At 32.5% G+C, this 11,546-nt stretch overlaps 1 protein-coding gene across 1 annotated transcript; it reads left to right on the top strand.

The window, feature by feature from the left end:
• The first annotated feature begins 10,327 nt into the window (after positions 1-10,327).
• Positions 10,328-11,320, top strand: LOC147002942 (olfactory receptor 14C36-like). Its single transcript, XM_085840890.1, has one exon. It carries the CDS (start codon positions 10,328-10,330, stop codon positions 11,318-11,320), a length of 993 nt encoding a protein of 330 aa, XP_085697016.1.
• Positions 11,321-11,546: the final 226 nt, after the last annotated feature.

Raw genomic sequence — 11,546 nt, 5'->3', positions numbered from 1 at the left:
TATAGAGTCAAGAAGGTAGATCAACAGAATAGAAATTAAGACCCAGAAATGAATCCATACACCAATGGTGACTTGATCTTTGAGAAAGAAACTAAAATCATGAAGTGGAAAAAGACAGCATTTTTAACAAACGGTACTGGTTCAACTGGCAGTCGGCATGTAGTAGAATACAAATTGATCCATTCTTATCTCCTTCTATAAAGATAAATCCAAGTGTATCAAGGACCTCTACATGAAACCAGATAAATAGAATCTAATAGAAGAGAAACTAGGAAAGAGCCTTGAACACATAGGTACAGGGGAGTGTTTCCTGAACAGAATACCAATGGTTTATGCTCTAAGATCAGTAATAGACAAATCAGCCCTCATAAAACTGCAAAGCTTTTGTAAGTTATAGGACACTGTCAGGATGACAAAATGGCAACCAACAGATTGGGAAAAGATCTTTTCCCATCCTCCATCTGATAGACAGCTAGTATCCAATACACACATACACCACACACACCACACACACACACACACCACACACACACACCACACACACACACACACACACACAATATATATATATATATATATATATATATATATATATATATATATATATATTCAAAAAGTTAGACTCCAGAGAAACGAATAATCCTATTAAAAATGGGGTACATAGCTAAACAAAGAATTCTCAATTGAGGAAATTTGAATGTCAGAGAAGTACCTGAATCAATGTTCTCCATCATTAGTCATCAGAGAAATGCAAATCAAAACTACTGTGAGATTCCACCTCACACCAATCAGACTGTCTAAGGTCAAATACTTAGATGTCAGCATTTGCTGTCGAGGATATGGAGAAATAAGAACATTCCTCCATTGTTGGTGGGATTGCAAGGTTGTAAAACTCTGGAAATCTCTCTTGCAGTTCCTCAGAAAATTAAACATAGTACTACCTGAGGACCCAGGTATTCCAATCCTGGGCATATACCTAAAAGATGCTACAACATATAACAAGGACACTTGATCCACTATGTTCATAGTAGCCTTATTTATAGTAGCCTGAAGTTGGAAAGAACCCAAATGTCCTTTAGCAGAGGAATGGACACAGAAAATGTGGTACATTTACACAATGGAGTAGTACTCAGCTATTAAAAACAATGACTTCATGAAATTCTTAGGCAAATAGATGGCACTAGAAAATATTATCCTGAATGAGGTAACCCAGTTAGAAAAGAACACACATAGTATTTACTCACTGATAAGTAGATATTTGCCTGAAGGCTCAGAATACCCCAGATACAACTCACAGACCATATGAAATAGGAAGACCAAAAGGTGGATGCTTCAGTCCTTCCTAGAAGGGGAAACAAAGTATTCACTGGATGTAGTGGGTGGGAGGAACTTTGGTGGAAGAGATGATGGGGAGGAGAAGGGGGGATTAGGTATGAGTGGAGCTGGGGATGGTATACAGAATATCAAGAATTTGAACAGATGTGTGTAAAAATGGGCTTGTAGAACAGAGGATAGCCACCAGTAATTCATAGAAAGAATATCAATATCAACCAACCATACCTCCCAGAGCTCCCAGGGACTAAAGCACCAACCAAAGAATATATATTGAGGGACCCATGGACCGAGCTCCATATGTAGCAGAGATTAGCATTGTCTGGCATCAATAGGAGGAGAAGCACTTCTTTAGGCATTATAGGGTGAGTGCAGGGGAACCAAACTCCAAACCAGGCAACATAGACTCCCAATTATCACCAGATTCCAGGGGGTTGGGTATTGTTTAATCTGGGTAGCTGAACTGGTTAGGTGAGCATTTATTGAAACTTTGTGTAGGGTTGTAAAAGGTTGATTACTTCCCAGAGCCCCAGAGAAATTTGCTTTCAACCTGAGAGATAAGCCAAATGTATTTGGTGATTGGGGGGAGACTCTCATCTTAAATTTTGTGGCATGACTCTTACATACATCATAAAGTCAGTTGTGCTAAGGACTAGGTTCTTTCCAACTTCTTTCTATTATAAATATCATTGCCACGGACATAGTGGAGCATGTATCCTTGTTTTATGTTGCCTCATAAAATTGCAAAGCTTCAATAGGACAAAACAGCAACCAACAGATTGGGAAAAGATCTTTACCAATCTTCCATCTGATAGAATGCTAATATCCAATATATACAAAAAACTCAATAAGTTATATTCCAGAGAAACAAATAACCCTATTAAAAATGGAGTGCTGAGCTAAACAAATAATTCTCAAGTGAGGAATATCAAATGGCTGAGAAACACCTAAAGAAATGTTCACCATCATTAGTCATCAGGGATTCCACCTCACACCAGTCAGAATGGCTAAGATCAAAACCTCAGATGACAGCAGATGCTATATCTTTTCTTATATAGAATTCCAAACTCTCTCACATTTCTCCCACAAAACACTTTCAAGAATCAATCATTTAAGACCTAAGTAAAACAGAAGGGTAGGAAAGGGAGAAAAAAGTTATGTAATTATATTTTAATTAAAAAGTAAAGTAATAATGAAAAAATAATGTTTTAAAAATCTTTTAAAAATGAAGCAAAACAAAGCAAATTCTAATCCCTCCTAGTGAAGAAAGAACTAGGAATATAAAAACGTATTCTCACTTCCTGGTTATAGGTAACCTCTATCTTTTAGACTCAAACTGTGGTGTTAGAGCTATTGAAACTTCTAGTCTTGTGTTTAAATGAGGTTAACAGATCTCCAGATGTTTTATTGCCACTAACCAACATAGAATAGACCAGAAAACTAATATTTTTAATCCATTAAAATTTTATGATTAGAAAGCTAAAGAGTTCTGATTTTTTTTTATTTTTAGAAATATCTGAGTGTGATTTATAATTTATGTTTTGGCATAGTTCTTAGGAATCTGAAACAACTAAGCAAACAAACTGAAAGATATATATGTGTGTCTGTGTGTGTGTGTGTGTGTGTGTGTGTGTGTGTGTGTTTTATGGCGAATGTGACTACCATTCTGTTCTTTCATTATCTCTAATTAACAATTTATATATCAGAATGAACAAAAGTGTATTCGAGGTAGGGAGAAAAAGAGAGAGCAGGAAAGAGAGATAGATAGAGGAAGAGAAAGAGGGAGACAGAGAGAGACAGAGACAGAGAGAAAGAGAGAGAGAGACAGAGACAGAGACAGAGACAGAGACAGAGAGAGACAGAGATACAGAAATAATATCTGGTTGGAGATAATAAAACCACACAGGATATTGTCCTGAGCTCTGTGCAGATGACAGATACATACTTCAGATGACCACCATTATCCATGTGATTCTAAACTATTTCACTAGCTCCATCATCATCTATACACTTTCAGGTGACTTGGATTGCATCTTATCTGGCATACGTCTAATCTTAAATTTTAATTGGATTCATTTTTACCAGGTCTATGGAAATCATTCTACCTAAATTACCTCTGGGCACTTAATTAAGGATGTGATTTCAGAGCATTTGCACTCAGGAGGATGCCCATATTTTACATAAAAGTTAACAAGATTCATCCATTTATAAAACCAAGATTAGAGTTTTACTCATTGGACAATTCCTTTTTAATTCTTGCTACAGAACAGTATTTGATTATACTATCTATAAGACTTTGGTTTGCAAAACTGAACAACAGTTCAGTGACAGAGCTTCACTGTCATTTTTGAATGATGAAAAATGCCTGGGTAAGTGTCTTCTGTCCAAGGTTATTATCCTAATATTCTTCTCTTGACTACATGATTATTTCACAGCAATTTCTTTCCATATTTTATGTGTTTTAAGATGCACAATGAACTCCAGATACAAACACTGAATATTTAAGAAAATCCATCTTACATTGTCATCTGATAATCAATAATTTCATTAAAAGAATGTGTGAAGTCATCATCCATTATTATAAAAGTAAAATAAACACAGAAAAGTCTTGTTGTTTTATATAAGTTCCTTTCATAAGTGACATCAATATCAGGGAGTCAGGTTGACTAAATGTTATCCATAAAACATAAACGATGATTATTTTCTTTCTATGCCACCTAACTAATACATTGTAAGTGAAACATTCTTTAATTTATTCAATATTTGCAAAATACCAAAAAGTGTATATAAACAATTCCAATAAAAGATATAAGGATTAAAATATTTCATATAAAATATAATATACTTATATTTTAAGTTTATGTAATTTTTATATAACAATATTGACACATATATGTATGCATGTATATATTGCATATATATTAATACCTATAGCAGATATACAGTAGATACAGAGGAAGATAGATATAGATATAAATATAGATATATAGATATATAGATATAGAGTGTGCAGAGTAAAAAATCATGTAAACACTTTTTTGTAAGCATGTTAAAAGATTTGCTTACATTTTTAATTTTAAAATTATAATATATATGTATTTTCTCTGTTTTCTTTACTCACTCCAAATCGACCCATATATTCTCCAATTTCTTTCAATTTTTGATGTCTTTTTATATTACTTGATGTTACATCTACATAATTTATAATAATTTATGCACATACATACATATATACATAAATATATATATGAACATTTCTTGCATATATGTGATCCCCCTAGCTGCATGTAGCAGAGTTAGAAGCAAGAAAAAAGTGTTTGATTACCTACAGTTTAAGTTAGAGATGACTGTGAGCCACTATGTGGTGCTAGAATATGAACCATGTTCTTCGACATAACCAGCAAATGTCCTTAACTACTAAGCGACCTGTCTAGTCCCTCTCCTAATGTTGTAAAGATATTTCTCTGAATGAATCACGATTGCCCTGTTTGAATAATGAAGACTTACCTTAGTGTGTTTTGATATTTTATTTCACTAAAAATATATTTTAATATATTCAAATCATATACAGTACATTTTTATAAGAAATAATTGGTTATCAAGTATATGGAACAACTCATAAAAATACTTAATTCAGAGAAAGAATGCTCCTTCTTGTTAAACATCCTCTTTAAATTCAAAATTTCAACTTCTCCTGCCTTTCAGCAGAAAACCAAGAAAAATTTTTTTACTTCTTATATATCAAAGTTATAAAATATAAATTTTTAAAACTAGTATAAACATTAAAATTTCATATTGATCTTAGACATTAAATGGTCACCTCTTAGAATTATATAAAGTCTGTGTTCAGACTCATTAGAAGTTTACAATTCCATTTGTGGGTTTTTAAAATCTGGTATTAAATATGTTTCATTACAAAAAGGTATTAAATTATATTCTTCCCAGAGGACTCATTGTTTTCTCCACACTTATAAAGAAATTGATGTATTTAATCAAAGGTAATATGTGTACTTTGAATAATTGTTTCTACATCATTTGTTGCTACATATGATGTTGACACAATCATATGACACTCAAGTATATTTTCATTTTCTTTTATAATTTGAATAAAGAAGAATTATATAATGCATGTATATTGATATACATGTTCAAAATGTGAAAATATGAATATTCAGCTTTGAGATGCACATTCTGAAGGACTTCAGGATGTAATAAATTTACTTCTATATTTCTACAGGAATTAAAATATCACAAGAATCTGTTTTAGATATAGATATTTAGTATTAAAAGTCACAAACTTTAATATTTAAATAATTTTAATGCTTCCTCTATTTTAAAGGTCCTAGTAAATGCTTTAAATTGGATGCCCAGTGGGAAATGGTCATACCTGAAAACCTACATAGAAGAGGCTTACAGAATGTTCAAGGATATTTAGGAATATAAATATTAATTTATAATGCAATAAGAACTCCAAAAAAGAGGTCATGTAATTGAAGAAGAGCATTAAAAGATTTATTGAAGGTTTTGGAGGGATTAAAAAAAGGTAAGGGAGAAATATAATTATGTTATAATCTAAAACTTAAAAAATAAATAGCCACAACAATAGCGACAAACAACACAGAAACTCATTAAGGTAGAGCAGGTACCTTAAATTTATTTATTTTTCTGTCTTCATACTATGGGAAGAATTCCCACTAATATGCTCAGTGGAATTAATGAGTAGTGATTATCAATTTGCCTTGTAAAATTCTTTTTTAAAATTAAAAGATTTATTTTTACAATACAAATATTTCCTTTTATATATGATTAAAAATTGTATGCATACATGTTATTGAATATTATAAAATATTTTCTTGCATACATTGAGACTTGCAGGTTATTTTGATCCTTGAATCCATTAATCTGTGAAAATTATTAACTGCTTATGTTGAAATTTTGTCCAATGAAAGAATAAATTATATTTCACCAAGAAGTTTGATACGTTTAATGCACTAACATAAAAACATTAATGCATATAATGCATACAAATATTTTTTGAATTTTAAATTTATCAAGGTTATTCACATGCATTTATTTTATTGTGATATCTTTGTCTTGTTTTGCTATTTAGAACAAAATTTTATTTCTAGAAAATAAACACATAAAGTTCTATTAATAAAATACAAAATTTTCTTTAATGAATTTATCTATGAAATTCCCTAATACTGGATTACTTAATTCTGTGAGGCATTTAAATCCTAATCGGTGTCCTTACTTATCACTCATGTGCACTGTTTTCCTGCTGTGAAAAATAGTTGTCTATGTAAATTGCTTAATTTTGGAAACCAACTCTAATCTTAGTATTGAACTTGTTGTCATACCACTCTTAGTCTTAGATCATTTTATTTCTGTAGCAGCAAATTTGTTTACTCTTCTAATAAATTTTAATTTCAATCTTGTTACATCATTATCCCTTTCATTTTGACCTTCCAGCTTCTTCTTTGTAATCTTTTTTCTGCTCCTACCACATTTTCCTATTACCAAATTGATGTCTTTTTTTTCCTTTGATTATTATTGTTACCTATATGTATTATATATGTATGTATATTCACAAATATGTAAATAAAACCTAAAGAGTCTGTATATTTTGTTTTGGAATTGTTTTTCTGTATATGGTCTTAGGATTCATAACTATTTAGGGGAATTATATTTGGGAGCAACTTTCCTGCTCTATGAAGACTTTTATTGCTGTAACAAGTTTAATATTTTTAGCACTTTATTTATATAACTGATAATTTTTCCAACACTCCATCTTTGTGTTTCTTCTCTAATATTTATTTCGTATTTTAATATTTTAGAGCCTATTTTATGTTTTGGCTTTTTGTTACTTGCTATAAAAGCCTTTGGTCAAGATGAAGATTATTAGTACAGATGTTTATTACGATTAAATATGCTTTAGTGATGAACATGCTGAATCCAATAATAGTGAACTTGAACTTGAACTATTTTCTAAGTTGTCTTTATTTTTTCTTTAACCTATTTTAAAATTTAATTTACAATCTTTCGTGAAGTTTTCCCATTTTATTATTGGTTTTCTGTTCACTTTGAAGTTGGAAAAATTGGAGGTTATTTTATTTGTCATTTATTTGTTAAGACTTATCATGTTTCAGCAAGTGATGTTCCAGAGTTACTTCACTTGTTATAATATGCTCCAGAATGATCCATGCTGCTGCAAGTGGAACAAAGAAGGAGTGCAGGTACTTCACAGACAGGCTAAAGAACTGATGAGTCTTATTGGTTGAGAATAATTGCTACACACTTCTCCTGATACTTTTAAGGTAAAATTTCGATATATTTCAGATAGATTCTATTGATAAATGATGCAAATACCTCCAACTGTTAAAATTGGTTTTCACTATGATTGATGGCAAAGTATTATAACATTTTTAATGTTTCTATTTTGTGGTATTTATTTACAATCTAGGAGTATATGCTTTTATATTGAGACGCTCTGATGATGGAAGCACAGATGTAATTGGTTCCCTTTATTGCCTTTTTATTTGGTAATGAATTTTGACTCCGTTGTTTTTTTTAAACCTAAGTTATGTACTGTCTTAGAGTAATTGTAAGAGCTCAAGAAACAGTCCATACAGCTCAAACTCCAAGTTGCCACACATTTCAGCTGCAGTAGGACTCATTCTTTGTAGATATGATGTCACATAACCTTGAAAATTCTTCATGCAACACCACTTTGTGCATTCTTGCTGCTTACTCTATTATCCTTTTGCTTCTAACATTGTTTTTACATTGAACATATATAAATGGTAAGAGTTTTCAAATCTTTGCAAAGATATTGAAAATTTACAACACAGAGGAGGAGACACCTTGTAAATGTAATTAGGTCTAGCTGTTCAATTACCATGGAGTTTCAGCATACTACCATCCTGTAGTTCTTGTACAAAACGGGTGTTGTATAATTACCCTGACATATTCAAATCATGGACATTGTGAAAGGATACTCTGTGTAAGTGACCGACATGCCTTTTCTGTAACACTCTGCAGCTGTGATTAAAGTGTGCTTTAATTAATGATGCTTCTTCATATGACTCCCATTTACTCATTCCAAACTTCTATCTTACACTGCTGCAGAAGGTGACTCTGATGATATCACAGACATCAGGTTTCCTGAAACCTTCGCAAGGACATTTATCTACTGATAACAAACATGTACTCAATATCTTTTGTACTATAACCAGAAATATGTTAGGTGGTGTATTTTTAAATTTGGTTTTACATTTCAATTTTTCTTCTCACTTTACTGTGAATCTAACTAATTTAATGGCATTTTAGACTGTGACTTGATGGAATTCTCAAATATAGTACAGATATGCTTATGTATTCAATAGGTGCCGCAATAGTATATTTGAAAGAATATTTTTCCTCTCTTAACATTTTGACAAAACAGTTAACTGCCATTTTTGCAATTAAATAAATTATGCAAATAAGGATTAAGTGTAGTTTATATTTACTAAGGAATATTTTCTTCAAGCATTGTGCATTTCATGCTGTTAGAAATATGTTTCCAAAATAAAACATTCAGTATGTCTTACTTGTTCAGGAAGAAAAAATTAAATATAGCTATCTCACCACTTCAAATTCCTTTGTTATCACATTTCTGTCTGTTTCATAGCTCTTTTGTTCAGATGTTCTTAGGGTGTTTTCATTTCTAATTAATGTTTAATATCTTTGGCTGCTGACATGAGTATATATTAAAACTTGTTACTTTATTAAGCTGATAGCAGCTTGCCTTTAATTTTATGCACTTAGACCTTTGTACTATAGCACCCCCATTTTGATTATATGTTTTAGAATTTACCATTTTTATATTGTACTAATGGAACTTAATAGTATGTTGATCACTATTGAAGAAACATGTTCTATATAAATACCAGCCATCTTTGATTTGAATTCAAATACATAAAAGGTATCACGCATTGCAATATGTTTAGGTTTTTGTATAAACGATTGTATGCTCCAGAAGTCAGCTGGCCAAAATAAATATTTCAGGGTTATGGTGGATATGTACATAAGTGCTTTTGAAATATCCAAACACTTGGTTTTAAGAAACTGAAACTATCATAGGTAACATGAGTGATTTTCAGAAAAACCTGAGGTTTCTGCTAGGAGAGAAAATTGTTTCATGAATGTAAGATTGAATGTGCCTAGATTATCAGGAATATAGCCTATTCTGAAAGTCTCAGATATTCCAAAAACCTGAGGGAGATTATCTCCTAAACAATGCCTTCTTTCATGCTTGTCTTTCTCCTTTCCATCCTTATGTTCCTGTCTCTCACCTTCGCTTTCACTCCCCAGCATTTCTTTCATGTACATATGTATGGACATATGAAAATAATCATATAAGATATATACATTTCATAGGTAGGTAGGTAGATAGATAGATAGATAGATAGATAGATAGATAGATAGATGACAGATAGATAGATAGATAGATAGATAGATAGATAGATAGATAGATAGATAGATGATAGAGCCAATTTTAATAATAAATCCCACAGGTAAAATTTCTCTGGACATTCCTAATTGATACTAGTAGTATTTGGAAGAAGAGCTGGCAATATATTAATCAACTTAGTATTTATTAAGGCAAGAGGTTTATGAGATAGATTTGAAAATTAATTCTAAGTAATTAATAACATACAATAAAATTAGACAGACAGCCCCAACTACGTGAGTTAACAAATATGCATGTTTAAAAAAAATGTAGACAACCCAAAGAAACAAATGCTTGATTTTTTCACACACTCAAAAAAGCTGTTTTTAGAAAACAAAGCATTTTAAGAGAAATGCCATTTCTCTATCCAATAAATTAAGTTATTCTCTCTCTCTCTCCCCCTTTCTCTCTCTCTCTCTCTCTCTCTCTCTCTCTCTCTCTCTCTCTCTCTCTCTCTCTCTCTCTCTCTCTCTCTCTCTTTCAGAAATCCTGCACTTTTCGAGGATGGACAATTCCACCCTGGTGACTGAGTTCCTCCTGGAGGTTTTTGCTGAGTCTTGTGAGCTCAGAATCCTTCTCACTGTGCTGTTCCTGCTGGTGTACCTGGGCAGCCTGTTAGGGAATCTTATCATCATCATTGTTACTACAGTTGACCAGACACTGAACACACCCATGTACTTCTTCCTCAGGAACCTGTCCATTGTAGACATGTGTTATGTTTCTGTCACTGTCCCAAATGCTTGTTTCAACTCTCTCACTGACCACAGGAATATTTCTGTGGCTGGGTGTGCAGCACAAATCTTTTTTGTCTTCTTTTGTGCATGTGTAGAGATGTTTTTTCTCACCATCATGGCCCAGGACCGCTATGTTGCCATCTGTAAGCCTCTCCTCTACCCTGTGATCATGAACCACAAATTCTGTGTTCAGATGACACTGGCTTCCCTACATAGTTCTCTTATCATTGCAAGTGTGCACACTTTCAAAACTTTCCAACTGTCTTTCTGTCACTCTAATGTGGTTCCTCAGTTCTTCTGTGATATCCCATCTTTGTTGAAGCTTTCGTGTTCAGATACCTTTAACAACAAACTCTTAATGCTTATCTCTGCCATTATCATTGGTTGCAGCTGCTTTACATTCATTGCTGTATCCTATGTTAGGATATTATCAACTGTGTTGAAGGTTCCTGTCAAAGGAGAGAGAGGGAAAGCCTTTTCCACCTGTGTCCCTCACATTGTTGTGGTGTCTGTGTTTCTTAGTTCATCTACCTATGTGTATCTAAGACCTCCAGTAGCAACATTAGAAGTAGTTAAGGAGATGGCCCTTTCTGTGTCTTATACGATTGTCCCACCATTCTTAAATCCTATCATCTATAGTCTTAGAAACAGACAGATAAAGGAGGCTGTGAAGAAAGTAATATTAAGAATTTCTTTGGTATTTGAATATAAAAGAAGTGAGTATTTGTTAGAGTTTTCTAGACTAAGAAAATTGAGAAAATAAAAAGAAATATTTATGCACAGGCACACAGGCACACACACACACACACAAGCACGTGCACACACTACAAACACTACTATGACCACCACTACAACCACCAATCCTACAAAGCATTTTCCCTTTTTATTGGAGACATATTTTTCAGATAATGTATCCTTATTATATTCCTAAACAAACTGAAAATAGCACAAGGCTCCAGAGAAGACTCACACACACACACACACACACA

Source organism: Mus caroli, unplaced genomic scaffold, assembly GCF_978045245.1.
Source record: "Mus caroli unplaced genomic scaffold, Mus_caroli_1 scaffold_8, whole genome shotgun sequence".
In the NCBI taxonomy this organism is placed as follows: Eukaryota; Metazoa; Chordata; class Mammalia; order Rodentia; family Muridae; genus Mus; species Mus caroli.
This window is presented reverse-complemented; position numbering and strand designations above follow the sequence as displayed.